At 41.3% G+C, this 16,417-nt stretch overlaps 1 protein-coding gene across 2 annotated transcripts in view; it reads left to right on the forward strand.

Moving 5' to 3' along the window:
- Nucleotides 1–16,417, forward strand: part of LOC133503202 (regulator of nonsense transcripts 1) — a 21,618-nt gene continuing 5,201 nt past the window's right edge. The window contains exons 1-22 of one of the 2 annotated variants that reach the window (XM_061824540.1): nt 1–465; nt 848–990; nt 5,529–5,618; nt 7,605–7,772; nt 8,206–8,386; nt 8,573–8,734; nt 9,527–9,614; nt 9,848–9,946; nt 10,298–10,406; nt 10,997–11,156; nt 11,396–11,514; nt 11,603–11,767; nt 12,881–12,995; nt 13,129–13,272; nt 14,307–14,520; nt 14,621–14,738; nt 14,879–15,035; nt 15,151–15,293; nt 15,387–15,561; nt 15,664–15,745; nt 15,837–16,001; nt 16,120–16,337. In XM_061824540.1, the coding sequence (XP_061680524.1) occupies nt 295–465; nt 848–990; nt 5,529–5,618; nt 7,605–7,772; nt 8,206–8,386; nt 8,573–8,734; nt 9,527–9,614; nt 9,848–9,946; nt 10,298–10,406; nt 10,997–11,156; nt 11,396–11,514; nt 11,603–11,767; nt 12,881–12,995; nt 13,129–13,272; nt 14,307–14,520; nt 14,621–14,738; nt 14,879–15,035; nt 15,151–15,293; nt 15,387–15,561; nt 15,664–15,745; nt 15,837–16,001; nt 16,120–16,337 (3,186 nt within the window). In that variant the 5' untranslated portion in view covers nt 1–294. The remainder of the gene's footprint in view (nt 466–847; nt 991–5,528; nt 5,619–7,604; nt 7,773–8,205; nt 8,387–8,572; nt 8,735–9,526; nt 9,615–9,847; nt 9,947–10,297; nt 10,407–10,996; nt 11,157–11,395; nt 11,515–11,602; nt 11,768–12,880; nt 12,996–13,128; nt 13,273–14,306; nt 14,521–14,620; nt 14,739–14,878; nt 15,036–15,150; nt 15,294–15,386; nt 15,562–15,663; nt 15,746–15,836; nt 16,002–16,119; nt 16,338–16,417) is intronic. The other variant, XM_061824541.1, reaches the window with a different exon arrangement.

A 16,417-nucleotide genomic window follows, 5' to 3' on the forward strand; every position in this document is an offset into this window, starting at 1 on the left:
TCTTTCGACACCCGGAAACGAGCCCTGAGTGAGAGCTCTTCATGTGATCGCCTCTCTCTGCTCTTCACTGTAAACGTAAGGGACGTCACACGGCGAGCGCCGCACAGAAATCCGTCGCTATTGGACCTTCCGAAGCCTATCGAGGTTCTGTTCGGGACCATTTTACCTCCGGGTTTAACGTCAGACTTTTCGTGTCGGGTTCGCGTCCACGTAGCAACGAGCACATACGGTGCCGAGTCTAAACTAGTTGCACGACCGCCGAAAATATTTGACTGAAACGAAAGTTGACTCGAGATGAGTGTGGAGGCATACGGGCCAAGCTCCCAGACCCTCACCTTTTTGGACACCGAGGAAACCGAGTTGCTCGGAGCGGACACCCAGGGCTCCGAATACGACTTCACCGACTTCACCCTTCCGAGCCAGACTCAGACCCAGGGGCACACCCAGAGCCAGCTGGAAAGCCAGGTTTGCGTCTCTGTGTATGCTGGGAAGAATCAACAACGCCCGGTTTACTGACGTTAGCTTAGGCTAGCTAGCAAGCATGCGAAGTGGCCATTATTGGACCACTCGTCACTTAGCTTGACAGTTGCTAACGTTAGCTGAGACTGTTAGCTTGTGCTAAGCCACCCTTCCGATAAACCTTTAATATTGATGTGTGTATTTGTAAAGTTTACATATTTCATAGTACTCAATCCATATATCTGTTTGCGTAAGATAGGGGAGAAAATGTGCTTTCACAGTATGGCGACGTTAACGAAACTTTTATTTCAGCGTCTTTTCCGCAATGTGATTTCTCCCCGCTAATATTAGCTTTGACTAGTTAGCGATGTAGTGTAATGTGCCGCAGGTAAACGGTCCCGATGAAGGGCTCCACAACGGTGGGGTCGAAGATTCTGTGGCTAAAGCCAGTCAGTTGTTGGCGGAACTCAATTTTGAGGAGGATGAAGAAGACGCCTACTACACGAAGGACCTGCCCGTGCACGCTTGCAGGTACACTTGACAGCAACACGTTACCGACACTAAGGAATACCCACACTTGTTGCAGTTGCTTCAACACTGGATTTAAAGAACAAGCTCAAGCAAACATAAACGTTACAGTGAACAATTTTCTTGGATTCTGTTCCTACAAAAGTTGAGTCCTTTGCAGACAAATATTTTTGCCATCAATGTATTTTCAAGTTATTGTTTTCAATCAGGTGGCACGGTGGGACAACCCGTTGGAGCATTGGCCTCCCAGTTCTGAGGACTGGAGTTTAAATCTCAGCCCCGCCTCTGTAGAGTTTCCATGTTCTCCCCTTGCCTGCGTGGGTTTTCTGTGGGCACTCCGGTTTCCTCCCACTTCCCCAAAACATGCATTAATTGGAGACTCTAAATCTACAGTGTGATTCTGAGTGCAAATGGTTGTTCGTGTCTATGTGCCCTGGGGTTAGCTGGCAACCAGTTCAGGGTGTACCCCGCCTCCTGCCCGACTATAGAGGGAATGCGCCTACGTCATAAAATCACGTGATTTTTATTTATGCCGCCATCCCGCCGGTCAAACAAAGCATTGTTAAAAGTCAATTTCGTTGAGACAAAACGAAAATATGTACAATAGCACGACACCCAGAGTTTTTCCGATACCGTTAAACATTTGATAGGTGATGATAAACAAAGATACGTGGAAAAATTACAGACCCTCGGCATAGAGGATCCATTTTTAATGCTGAAGTCGATGTTTTCGCCAATAAGAAATTTGACTGTTAATTCGCTTTCCTGTCTTGGACATACATATATACTCATGTATCTGGTGAATAAGTCGTTGAGATTTACACAGAAGAGTTTTAAAGTATATAAAAGTCTGGACCCATACAAATACTTCATTGCTCATGCTTCATTGCATAGCCTAGATACATGCCCAATTAAAATATACAATCTTTCTTGATCTGTTCTCAATCAGAAATAAATCTCACATAGTGATGAACCCATTCACTTTTTTTTCAATACAAATACCAACCTATGATTGGAAGGGAGTCATCTCCGTAAACTTCTGTGACAATTATTTTTTTTAAAATAAGCATTGTTCTCAAATGAGTCAACTTGGCATTATAAATATTTATAAATTGAGATTGAGAAGAATAATTCTTACCTGAAATGAAATGATCGCTACATAAGAATGTGTATTTCGTTGGGGACCATCCATCCCATTCAATTGCCGAAATTCATCGATTCTCCCCCCCGGTATTCCATAGAATAATATCTTTGAAGAACTGTCTCGTCTACTGTGACAACCGACAACACAATAGGTCTCGGGCATTGTGAAAAATATGCTCCGGTTCAGGGATTCCCACACCGCTGAGCAGCTTTGTTTGACCGGTGTGACGGTCTGAACGATCCCTGTGCTGAAAATCTCCTTGTGATTAATGCGTGTATATTTTGTGAACTTCTGGACAGTCTGAAACATCCCCATCCATGCTTCTTCAATTTGTGCTATTCTCACACATACATGTATGTGTATATCTTTTTATCAACTTTTGTTTTAAGGGCTACACTCGCATAAAGATTGATATAATGTATGTTAGCTCCCTCTATGTAGAAGAAGGGGAACTATGAGACTGAGGGATTTCCTGGTACGGGTCTACAATGTACCCAGAATTCCCCTATTAGTAACGCATGCACATTAATCGCAAGGAGATTTTTCAGCACGGGGATCATTCAGACCATCACGCGCACGATCTCTATAGCTGAGAAAGGCTCAAGCACTCCTGCGATCCATGTGAGGATCAGCGCCTCAGAAAATGGATGGCTGGATGTTTTCAATCATCTTAAATGTAGAAAATCCCCATAATCTATATCGGTACCATTTTCAGATGTAAAGGATTTTTTTTGATGGACTTTTTTTTTTGTTTTGTTGTCTTGACATTGCACAAAAGAAACCTTTCCCCAACATTAATGCTTTACAGCATGACATCAAAATGAGATTTTCCAAATGAGTTATAAGTGTCGAGTTTCTGCAACCTGAAAGTCTCAAATGGACAGGTTTATGCAAAAACTGGGACTAGTAAATTGTCTTTGCTAGAAAAGTAGCTCCACAGTATTTTGTCTTACAAGACTCGTTTGTACATAGTTTCATTGCTTTCAGTTCATAATGTTTAACATTGTTAGTCCCGTTGATATTTTTTCATGCCACAAAATAGTGACTAGTAACATGAAGCAGCAGTTGTACAGTGCTTAATGTTAAATTCTTTTTCTGTTTCTAGAAAAAAAGTAGTGTTTGAACATACTCCTGCTGAACGCATTGAAGTATAATAGCAGGGTTCACTAAGGTTCATGTTTCTTCCACGACACTGCAAACAGCCAATTAGTGTTTTTTGCTAAAAGCTAAAGTACACTGTGATGACTTGCAACCATCAAACCGGCTTCCTGTGATGTTTTTACTTCCTTTGTGCAAGTACTGTTTTCACAGCAAAACAATGTTATGACTGAAATGTTTGGCCACACACCATTGACTAGTCGGTTATCTTGTGGAGTGGCATCTTAATTGTAATGTGTATGTAATATGAGGTGAGTGTATATATACAGTAGAATCTACAAGTTTACGTACACTGCAAAAACATTTAATTTTTTCTCATTGTCTGAAGTCAAGTCAAACTAAACCTCCTGTTTCATGTCAGTCATTTATATTTGCTAAATTCCACAATAATGAGAGACAAAATTTCTTAGAGAATCATGTTACTTTCTTCAGGTTTAAAAGTTTCATTAAAACAAAAGGTAGTATGTCTTTAAAGAACATGGGGAAGCCCAGATGATGAGGACATGGATTTGGAAGCTCCTGAGAGGTTAACTGATACATGTGAGTTAATTGACAGCACACCTGGGGATGTATTCAAGGCCACAGCTCAATTACTCGGCTTCTTTGTTTGAAATCATGGGAAAATCCAAAGAAACCTGACAGAAAATCAGGGAAAGGATTGTGTATCGCCACAAGTCTGGTTCATCCTTGGGTACAATTTTCAAATGCTCGAACATGCCACGTTCATCCGTTCAAACAATTATACACAAGTATAAACGTCATGGGAATATCCAGCCAACACACCGCTCAGGACGGAGAGGGCTCTGTATCTCACAGATGAATGTGTTTTGGTTCGAAATGTGCAAATCAATGCAGAACAAAAGCTGAAGACCTTGTGAAAATGCCGAACGAAGCTAGTAAGAAAGTGTCATTATCCACAGTGAAACGAGTCCTACGTTGCCGTGGGAGAAAAGGCCACTCCTCAAGAATGAAGCCATTACTCCTAAAAAATACATTCAAAAAAGACATTACAGTTTGCACAAAGACTCGAAGAAAAAGACCTTTTGGGGTCATGTCCTGTGGTCTGATAAAACTAAAGTGGAGATGTTTCGGCATAATATCCATCCTATCTGCATGGAAAAAGAAGGAAGCTTGCCCTGAAAACACCATATCAACTGTGAAGCATGTTGGTGGCAGCATCACGTTGTGGGGCTGTTTAGCTGCAGCAGGAGCTCTTCATAAAATAGACTGTACTGTATCAAGAAGAAAGGACATCATCCGGAGATATTACGCCAACATCTCAAGACATCAGCCAAGAAGCTAAAACGTGGCCCCAATCGGGTCTCCCAAATGGACAATGACCCTAAGGATACTGACAAAATGGTTAAAAAAAATGTGGCTTGAGGATAACAAAGGCAATGTCTCAGAGTGGGCATTACAAAGACCTGATCTGAATCCCATTGAAAATTTGTGAGCAGATTTGAAAAGGCGTGTGTGAGTAAGGCAACTGACAAACCTCACTCAGTCACACAGACCGTCAGGATGAATGGGGCAGGATTCCTGCAGAATAGTGTTAGAAGTTTACCAAAAAGGTTACCAAAAACATTTTAATGCAAGTCATGCATTTCAAAGGAAATGTTACTCGTTTTTTTTTTTGTTTTTTTTTTAAACAAAATGTATGTTAATGTTTTACTTCGGAGAAAATAATATAAAATTCTCAAAGAAATTTGCTCCCATAATTGTGGCATTTAACACAATTAATTAATTTTGGTGATCCTGACTGACCTGAAACAGGAGAGGTTTTGTCTGATTTGAGTTCACAGTGAGACAAAAAATGAAATGTCTTTGTACAGTATATGTAAACTTCTGGCTTCAACTACATCTCGATAAATTAAAATACTCATAGTATTTTCAACATTGCAATTCCATGAGTGAAACTCAGATCATAAAAAATTCATTCACTACAAGCAAATAATTTTTTGAAGGCCAATTCTAATGTCATTTCCATATGAAAATCTTTTTGACTTTATTGTGTACCATTAAAATTTCTAAGATGATAAAATGTGTGTTTTCCATTCAGTGTACCATAGCATAATTTAAAAAAATAGTTTACTCTGGAGTGAATCTTTATAATTTGAGTTTTTGAATTGAACTGGAAAAATCCATGGTTTTATAATTCAAATTTATTCAGCTGTGCGTGTACTTCGGTTTGACTACATGCACTAAAATCCAAATGTTGTCCAACACTTTACTTTTTCAGCTATTGTGGCATTCATGATCCAGCCTGTGTGGTTTACTGCAACACCAGCAAAAAGTGGTTTTGTAATGGACGTGGAAATACATCTGGCAGGTGTGTAGGAATACTATCTGCATTATACAGGAGTCCTAAATGTCAGTCTGCCCAAGAATGTGAGAAAATATTTTCCCCTTTTGAAATAACCTGTTTACTAGTCAGACTGGCATTGCCATAAAACCTTTATAAACAACTACATTTGCCTCCAACAAAACCTGATACAGCTCTGCATACCTTGAGAGAAGCTGCTACTCGCTAATTATTCATATTGTCCCCTCCCCTATCCACCATTACCAACACACACACACACACACACACAGATTCAATTGCATTATGACTGGTGTAGGCAGAATTGAATCACTGTCGCCAAATTTCACTTGTCAATGTAACGTAGTATTTTACATAATATTTTCCAGTTCTATCATTTAGAGTATTATCATTGTTTTCCCGTTTGTTTTTACTTGAACTTTCACATTGAACAAAAATATAAAACTTTATTTTGGTCCCATGTTTTGTGAGCTGGACTTCAAGATCTAAGTCTTTTTATAGATACACAATTTTCCTCAAATATTGTTAAACAAATCTGTCTAAATCTTTTTGAGCATTTCTCCTTTGTCAAGATAATCCATCCCACCTCACAGGTGTGACATATCAAATTGCTGATTAGACACCATGATTATTCCACAGCTGTGCCATATGCTGGAAAAATAAAACCCCACTATAAAATGTGCAGCTTTATCACGCAGCACAATGCCACAGATGTCACAAGTTATGAGGGAGCGTGCGTTTGGCATCCTGACAGCAGGAATGTCCACCAGAGCTGTTGACTGAATTGAATGTTATCTCTACCTACCATACCATAAGGAGTCTCCAAAGGCATTTCAGACAATTGGCAGTACATCCAACCGGACTTAGAACCGCAGACTGTATGTAACCACACCAACCCAGGACCTCCAGATCCAGCATGTTCACCACCTCGATGGTTTGAGACCAGCCACCCCGACAGCTGTTCCAGCAATCGGTTTGCATAAGTAAAGAATTTCTGCACAAACTGTAAGAAACCGTCTCAGGGAAGTTCCTTTGGATGCTTGTCATCCTCATCGGGATTTTGACCTGCCTGCAGTTCATATTTGTAACCAATTTGACTGGGAGAATACTCAGATTCGATGGAAAGTTAGAGAGGTATTCTCTTCATGGATTAATCTTTCACTGTTCAGAGCTGATGGCAGAGAGCATGTTTAGTGTCGTGTGGGTGAACAGTTTGCTGACGTCAACTTTGATTGTGTGTCCCCTGGTAGCGGTGGAATGAGTGTATGTTACAGGCGATACAAATACACGCAGTTTATTGATGGAATATTGAATGCACGGAGTAATGTGACGAGATCCTGTGGCCCCTTATTTTCGCATTCATCCACGGCCATCACCTCATGTTGCAGCATGATAATGGACGGCACCTTGTTCCAAGGATTTTTACACAATTTCTGGAAGCTGAAAACAGCCCAGTTCTTGCATGGCCAGCATACTCCCAGCCATGTCACCCATTAAGCATGTTTGAGGATGATTTTGATTGACGTATACGACAACGTGTTCAGGTTCATGCCAATATCTACTAACTTGGCACAGAAGAGTGGACCAACATTCTTCAGCCCGCAAAACAACTTGTTCAACTTGGTGCAAAGATGTGCTATGTGAAGCAAATGGTTGTCAGAACACATACTGACTCGTTTTCTGAGCCCCCCAGATCTGAAAAGTCCATATTTCTTAGTGTACTTTTATTGTGACGATCTTAAGGCAATAATTATGCTCTCTAATCAGCATCTTGATATGCCACACTTGTGTGGTGGGATTAGCTCTACAAAGGAGAAATGGTCACTAATACAGATTTGTGAAGAACAATTGAGGGAAACGGGCTTTTGTGTCTGTATAAAGTTTTAGATCTTTGAGTCCAACTCACCCAAAAAAATGGAAGCAAAAACAAAAGTGTGGGTTATATTTTTGTTCAATGTCGTAACCTCGTAACCTTTCTCACCATTTCACTTTTAGCCACATAGTAAATCATTTGGTACGAGCCAAATGCAAAGAAGTGACACTTCACAAAGATGGACCTTTGGGAGAAACTGTGCTGGAGTGTTACAACTGCGGGTGTCGCAATGTCTTCCTACTGGGTTTCATCCCTGCCAAGGCTGATTCTGTAGTGGTGCTCCTTTGTAGGTAAGGGACTGTGGCAAAGTTGTACTGAAACACAATGTCTTGTAAATTTTATCTCACCCCCAGAAGATTAGTCTTTCTTTTCTTGTGAATATAATTGTATGCAATTCATGTGTGAGTAGTTAAGATCTAACTGTACGTAGCAATTTGTCATTTCACAATCTTCAATTGGAGTTTTATTGTCGAGGAAATGCTGTTGGAAAAATTTGACTGTTAAATGCAAATACTGTTTTTGTTTTTTTTTTTTGGGCGGGGGTGCCATGAACAGGGTTGTTGAAATTGACTAAACAACTTCATTTGGAAGATGCAGTTTAAAAAAAAGCGTTTACTACCTCTCCTGACCCTCTAATATATTGGCCAACTCTGGTTTGCTGGTCATGAGTAGCGAAACCTCAAGTTTCATGTGGTTCTGTCTGAACTTTACGTCTCCTTACAGACAGCCTTGTGCCAGCCAGAGTAGCCTGAAAGACATCAACTGGGATAGCTCCCAGTGGCAGCCGCTGATCCAAGATCGCTGTTTTCTCTCATGGCTGGTGAAGATCCCGTCGGAGCAGGAGCAGTTGCGTGCCCGGCAGATCACTGCCCAGCAGATCAACAAGCTGGAGGAACTCTGGAAGGTTGGTACTGGACATCCTGGATGGCTATTCACTAAGGCATCTTTGTTAGATTATGCGAGACCCTTTAGAAGATGTAAATGGTTGTTTTTTTTGTTTTTTTTTTTTTTTAAAAGACTGGCGTCAACCAGTGATTGAACAGTTTTAATGTGGATGATGCCTACAGATACTGCAATTTATTTCTTTCAGGACAACCCCACTGCCACCTTGGAGGACTTGGAGAAACCTGGTGTGGATGAAGAGCCCCAACATGTGTTGCTGCGCTATGAAGATGCCTACCAGTACCAAAACATTTTTGGTCCTTTGGTCAAACTGGAGGCAGACTACGACAAGAAGCTCAAGGAGTCTCAGGTATTTGTGCAGTGATTCTAAATTCAAGCCTCTCTGCAGTATTGGTTTATCTACAGTAAAGAAACGTTGAAATGTTTGTATGTTAGAGCTCTGTCCCAAGATGTAAATCCTCAATCGCTACTCTCATTGACTGTAACGAATGAATAGTGACTCACATGCACATCATTACTCATTGTATTATTCCAAAGTCAAGATGACTTTGATTTGATTATTTGAAAACTTTGGACTGGTTACAGATTTTGTCACACAACACTATAAAGGAGAGCTTAGACATTTTGCCTGGTGTGAGAATATGCTTCTTTTTAGTTTAAAATGGCTGACTTTGGCCAGGGTCCCTCACTGAATCATGGCCATGGTCTGTTTTGTTTTTAAGTTGTAAGAAGTGTAAATCCTTGCTGGCTGGCAACATCTGCTTCTACTTAGCCAGCTAGTTAGTTTAGCTGCTCGTTAATCAATCATCTGCCATGTTGTGGTGAATGAATCTTGGGTAATATTATTCAGTCCATCTGGCACGGCCAAGTCATGAACATCCGCGTAGCTCTTTGATATGGCAAATGCCATATTTCCGGAGGAATTATTATCTCTGTAGGGACTGCTCCATGATGCATACTTTAGCAGTCCTTCACATTGTTCATGAGTCTGGTTTCTGATTTTCTGGGGGGCTGTGAACATAATCGTGTGTGAGTGTACAGGAAGCAATGGAGAAGGATGTTGAACTCTACAGTAGTATACTTTTGTATCCTTTTGATTAAGTTTTTTTTTTATTTTTTTTTTAATATTTTCTGTTTGCAGACCCAAGATAATATAACAGTAAGGTGGGACTTGGGACTGAATAAGAAGCGGATTGCATATTTCACTCTGCCGAAGACAGATTCAGGTGGTAATTCCTGAGATTCACTTCTTCCCAGTCATGCAGAAAGATCATCTTGTCTCCTCCCCTGACTGCGCACAACTTCCTCCAACCGTCATTATTTAGTAGCATGCATGCATGCTTGGTTTTGTTCTTTACTGGCTTCTAGTCAGGTTTTGTTTTTTATGAATTGTCATTGGATTTATTACCAATTTTAGTTTTTGTGTATTCAAACAATATGCTTTCTGTTCTGTCAATATCAGATATGCGCTTAATGCAAGGTGATGAGATCTGCCTGCGCTACAAAGGAGACCTAGCGCCACTGTGGAAAGGGATTGGCCATGTCATCAAAGTTCCAGACAGTATCCTTTTCACAATTAACACTTCTGGTTTCATTTCATCCTTTTATTTCACAACAGCCCCCTGAGTAAAAATAATGTTCAACAAAATGTTAAAATGCTGGGTTCACATTGGTAGGAGATTTACTTACAGTTACAAAATCTCTAGTGGTAGGATATTACAGAAAGGGTGTCATGTTTAAAGGCTAACACATCGCCAACAAATCTGTTTACATTTTTTGTGTGTGTGTTGTGTTGGCACTAATGTAATTTTACAGCCACATTTTTCCACTGTGTAGCGGCTGTAAAAGACAAACTTGGCTCTTTCAGACACTTTCCAAGCATCCATTGTTCCTTCACAGCTTCCTTTTATAGACTATGGGGATGAAATTGCTATTGAACTGAGGAGTAGTGTTGGAGCCCCTGTGGAAATTCCACATAACTTCCAGGTGGACTTTGTGTGGAAGGCTACTTCCTTTGACAGGTAGGCTAATGCCGGATATGATTCTTTCTGCAGCTCTTTTACTAACCTCTACTGTTCCTATTACTTGGTATAATCTGATAGTGAGTTGTAAAATGTGAATACTGATGCACCTTAAAATACATAAAAATGTAGTTTAAAAAGTGTCATGAAGAATCCAAAATATCACATCAGTGGAAGGTAGTTCAACTGACATTATGTTTTTCTGGATAATACCATTGCAGCCCTAGAACCTGCGCGACATTGATTGTTCGTGCTAACTTCGACTGGAAATCAGAACTCCACTCTTGAATAATGGGAACAAGATATTCAGAAAATTGCAAGTCTAAACATTTATGCTCTGTGACTGACTGGCAACCAGTTCAGGGTGTAGTTTGCCTTTCACCTGCAGTCAGCCAAGATAGGCTCCAGTGACCCTAACCAGGATAAACTGTTGAAAATGGATGGATTTCTGACTACCTTGATTTGGTTGACAAAATGTTTGTGTTCCTTTGTAATTTATACTTCCACACTAGATGTGGCTTGTCATTTTTTGTTCATATCAAATGGGTGTCAGGCAGTGATGCTAACCACTTTTGCATACCCCATTGTAGGATGCAGAGTGCTCTGAAGACCTTTGCTGTGGATGAAACCTCTGTGTCAGGCTATATTTACCACAAACTGCTGGGGCACGAGGTGGAAGATGTTACCATCAAGTGTCAGCTGCCCAAGCGCTTCACTGCCCAGGGCCTACCTGATCTCAATCACTCACAGGTCAGACTTATCAAGCTTTCCTTTTTGTTTCCCTTCGTAGAACCATAGTCTCCGGTAGGTTGTCGTTATTCATTTATATGGGTTCAGGAAGGTGGAATTTTTGGGTTTTCATGAGTTTATTATCTGCTGACCATTAAAGCCATTTTCGTGTTCTTATTTGTAATATGTACTACTACTCGTGTGTGTGTGTGTGTGTGTGTGTGTGTGTGTGTGTGGTGTGTGTGTGTGTGTGTGTGTAGGTGTATGCTGTGAAGACGGTGCTACAGAGACCTCTCAGTCTTATCCAGGGTCCTCCTGGTACTGGCAAGACTGTTACCTCTGCCACTATTGTCTATCACCTTTCACGTCAAGGCAACGGGTAACAGTCTTCTTAAATTTAGTTCTGAATTCTGTAATACATTTTAATATCTGTTTCTGTTAATATTGTCCTCTCTCTGACTTTGTAGACCAGTCCTTGTGTGCGCTCCCAGTAACATTGCAGTGGACCAGTTAACCGAGAAGATTGACAAGACTGGGCTTAAGGTGGTCAGGCTGTGTGCTAAAAGCCGTGAGGCTATTGAGTCACCAGTGTCTTTTCTGGCATTGCATAACCAGATCAGCAATATGGACAGGTCAGTCTATGGAAATTAGAGTCCTACTGCCCCAATAAAGTCATGAATCTTTAGAGGATGACTAGGGTCAAGTGAGCCCAATTTTGAATGACTTACCAGCATCTTACCTTGGTTGTTCAGGATGTATTGTAAGAGTTTTAGCTCTTGTACCAAAGAATGAATTATAATCCTGTAGACCTGTACTTTATTTGCATTTACCTTACAGCAAATGTTTCCCAGCCAGGTGTACACAAGCACCTTGCTTAACAGGCTTGGCCAGGTGTCATGTCCCGTTACTTATTCAAATTTGGTGCTGGGGTGTTATAATGTGGTCCATTACTGAAAAGAGACAGATTACAGTACATTTATGACTTTTTTTTGAAAATATTTTTAGAAAATTATTTCACATTACATTTTTAATGCAGAGGTTACTTGGTTCTTTAAACACTACTGTTTTCATACTAGCGGGCCGAGCAACCTTTAGGAAGTTTAGCAGAGCAACATGTGCGTAAATGGTGACATCTATAATGGAGTGCAGCTAGAGCAGCCTCTAGTTGAATGGCCATGTTGCCTTTCCAAAAGCATTGTTGTTTAAAAATGTCTGTTTTCACTAAAGTACTTATTCATTTTGGAGAATAGTTATAAAGAAAAACACTCAGTCATTTGGACTGCTGCTGGTTTTGTGATGGGGGAGCTATCTTATCAAACTTGTACAGCAGCCCATAGCTAAATTTGATAAACATTACACTATCAAGTCACAAATCACTCACTACCTTATTTAAACACTATTTCCACTGCAAAACGTGTCACCAGGAATATAAAACGTTTTTCTGTGGTGATGTCATATATTGTCGTTTTTCATAATTGCGAGTATGTGGGTGCATGCGTAAACCTTAAGTCTTTTTTTTTTTTTTAAATACATTTCACAGGAAACAAACTCCTGTGGAAAGGGTTTAAAAACTGTATGAAGCAAATCTGATTTCCATCACTGGGTTAATAAACTAAGTAATTTGATATAATTTATTATCCAGTGAGTTAATATTGGTTAGGAAGAAGGACAGGAGCGGCAGTCTGCGTATTTGAATTGGCAGCTTACATGGATTTTCCTCTGGCATCCTATTGCTTTACTTTTAGCATGCCAGAACTTCAGAAACTTCAGCAGCTAAAGGATGAGACTGGTGAGCTCTCTTCTGCCGACGAGAAGCGCTACCGAGCCCTGAAACGCACTGCTGAGAGGGAGCTGCTCATGGTGAGTCCAACCAAAACGACTGGTCTCGAAATGTGCTCTTTTTATTGCCTTTTAATTTAGAGTTGCTAACCCTAGAAGTTAAGTTACTTTTGAGGAGGCTTGAGGATGGTAATTTTCGTCCTTTTCTGTTCAGAATGCAGATGTGATCTGCTGCACCTGCGTTGGCGCAGGAGACCCTCGCCTGGCCAAGATGCAGTTTCGCTCCATCCTGATTGATGAGAGCACACAGGCCACCGAGCCAGAGTGTATGGTGCCTGTTGTTCTTGGAGCAAAGCAGGTATGATTCTTCAAAAACGTTGTACAAAATGTAAAAGAGATCCTGCTCCTGGTCAAGTCGTAGGTGTACTAAGTCCTCAGTTTATCCCGGTCCTGATATGTGACGTTTCAAAGTTATGAATAGTGGACAATCAACACTTTTTTGTATCATACTCGTTATAATTCCATATGGGGAAACTGATCTCACACTGCTGTACACTGGGGTAAAAAAAAGTACTTAGTCTTTTTAAATCCCACTTAAAAAATGAGAGAGGGCTGTAATTTTTCTCATAGGTATACCTGACCTACAAGAGACAAAATGAGAGGGGGAAGAAAAAAAAACATCTGTCAGATTTTTAAAGAATTTATTAGGAAAATGTGGTGGAAAATATTTGGTCACTAACAAAAGTTCATCTCAATAGATGACGGAGACAGTCAAACGTTTTCTGTAAGTCTTCATAAGGTTTTCACTCACTATTGCTGGTTATTTTGGACCATTCCTCTATGTAGATCTCCTAGAGGAGTGATGTTTTGATGCTATCGCTGGGCAACAGTCTTTCAAATCCCTCCAAAGATTTTCTATTGGGTTGAGATCTGGAGACTTGGCTCGCCCACTCCAGGACCTTGAAATGCTTCTTACGAAGCCACTCCTTTGTTGCCCGTGCGGTGTTTTGCATCACTGTCATGCTGAAAGACCCAGCCATGTTTCATCTTCAGTGCCCTTGGTGATGGAAGGTGGTTTTCAGGCAAAATCTGACTGTGCATGCATAGTTTAGCTTTGTCACTGCTGGGCATGGAAATCAATTTTAAACTGAGGGGGCCCTGTATGTGTTCATTTGTAAGGGCGTGTCATATTTTTACCATACCTTACAATTTAACTTTAAAGTAACGAAAATGGTACATTAGGACTTAAACCTTAAGTTTGTTTGGATGTTTCTTTTCAAAATGTTCACCCTCAGCAAAGAAAGCGTAGTTAAACCCTATAGGGAATATGAAGTTTATTTTTGTGAACTCTGTTCATTTTCATTACAATGACCAATTTTTGCCATTCTACAGCTTATCCTGGTGGGGGACCACTGCCAACTTGGTCCTGTGGTGATGTGCAAGAAGGCGGCCAAGGCAGGGTTGTCTCAGTCGCTTTTTGAGCGCTTGGTGGTTCTAGGTATCCGGCCAATTCGCCTTCAGGTCCAATACCGAATGCATCCAGCGCTCAGTGCTTTCCCATCAAACATCTTTTATGAGGGCTCCTTGCAAAATGGCGTCACGGCAGGTTTGTTTCCGTCAAATTTATTGAGTTGTGGGAGCAGTGTCAAGGAGAATAAGACTTTGCACCATGAGAGAGATGCATGAACTTTTTCTACTCTTTCCAGCTGACCGCATCAAGAAAGGCTTTGACTTCCAGTGGCCACAGCCAGACAAACCCATGTTCTTTTATGTGACTCAAGGCCAGGAAGAAATTGCTAGCTCTGGAACCTCCTACCTGAATAGGTAACCTCTGTGGCAGCTTTCCTTATTCCAGGCAATTCAGTCAGAATCCCTCTGCTCACAATCAACATTTTTAACAGTGAACCACCTCTTGCCACTAGTTGGATTTGGTTTGTATACATATATTTTTGTCTTCTTTTGAGGACTGAGGCTGCAAATGTAGAGAAAATCACCACTAGGCTGTTGAAGGCAGGTGCTAAACCTGACCAGATTGGAATCATCACCCCATATGAGGGTCAGCGTTCCTACCTGGTCCAATATATGCAGTTCAGTGGATCTCTGCACACTAAACTCTATCAGGTACATCATACCCAGGAGCACAAAATCTTTTTTTAATTTTTATTTTCTAAATACACTGTTCCATGACACAACCATGTGCATAGAAGTAACACTTCATTTTCCTATCCCATAACAGCAAGTGGAAATCGCAAGTGTGGATGCCTTCCAGGGCAGAGAGAAAGACTTCATCATCCTATCATGTGTTCGTGCCAACGAGCATCAGGGCATCGGTTTCTTGAATGATCCACGTCGACTTAATGTGGCTTTGACCAGAGCCAAGTAAGGGAATACATAACATTTTTAAATAATGAAACACAACATGGCCACTTTTGCTTGTATTTATTGACTCTGTAAAATACTTTGTTTTTGAAGATATGGAGTGATCATTGTGGGGAACCCCAAGGCCCTTTCTAAGCAGCCTTTATGGAACAACCTGCTGAACAACTACAAGGAGCAGAAGGTCCTCGTGGAGGGACCCCTCAACAACCTGAGGGAGAGCCTGATGCAGTTCAGCAAGCCACGCAAGCTGGTCAACACCATAAATCCTGTGAGTTATTCAAGATGACAGCAGTGCAATTCCACACTCTAGAAACATTTGTTCACGTGGCTGCTGCTACTAAGCAACTCAGTTTTTTTCTTGTTGTTTTAGGGCGGACGTTTCATGAGCACTGCAATGTACGATGCCCGTGAAGCTCTCATTCCTGGTTCAGCCTATGACCGCAGCAATACTGGTGCTTATTTATCTTTTTACTGTGTTAAAGGGTATTTTTACCACGACTTGGGCTCAGTTCTTAAATCTTACTTTTTGTTTTTGTCTTACAGTTGGTCGCCCGTCCAACATGTATTTCCAAACTCATGACCAAATCGGAATGATTGGAGCGGGCCCTGGTCACATGGCTGCAATGAATCTCCCAATTCCCTTCAACCTGGTGATGCCTCCCATGCCTCCGCCCAGTTACTTAGGCCAGACTAATGGCCCCGCTGCAGGTAAGGTACTCATTCACATCATATGGTAGGAAAAAAAGGACACCGTGAATCCGAGCCAACTGATTACCCAGTTTACCACAGGTAATTCTACATTAAAACACTTCTGTGATCTATTCAGCCCGTGGAGCAATGAAGGGGAATAAGTCAGGACGTGGTGGGCGCCAGAGGCCCCGTGGCTCAGCAACCCAAGGTGTTGGTCACGGACTAAACAGCCAAGCCAGCCAGGACGGGGCGTCCCAGTCCTTCTCACAGGGGCCACTGACTCAAGGCTACATCTCAATGAGTCAGCCTTCCCAGATGAGCCAGCCTGGTCTCTCCCAGCCAGAACTGTCCCAGGTATTTCATCACCGTTAGTGATGTGTGTGTGTGTGTGTGTGTGTGTGTGTGTGTGTGTGTGTGTGTGTGTGGTGTGTGTG

This window comes from Syngnathoides biaculeatus, chromosome 7 (assembly GCF_019802595.1).
Source record: "Syngnathoides biaculeatus isolate LvHL_M chromosome 7, ASM1980259v1, whole genome shotgun sequence".
NCBI lineage: Eukaryota > Metazoa > Chordata > Actinopteri > Syngnathiformes > Syngnathidae > Syngnathoides > Syngnathoides biaculeatus.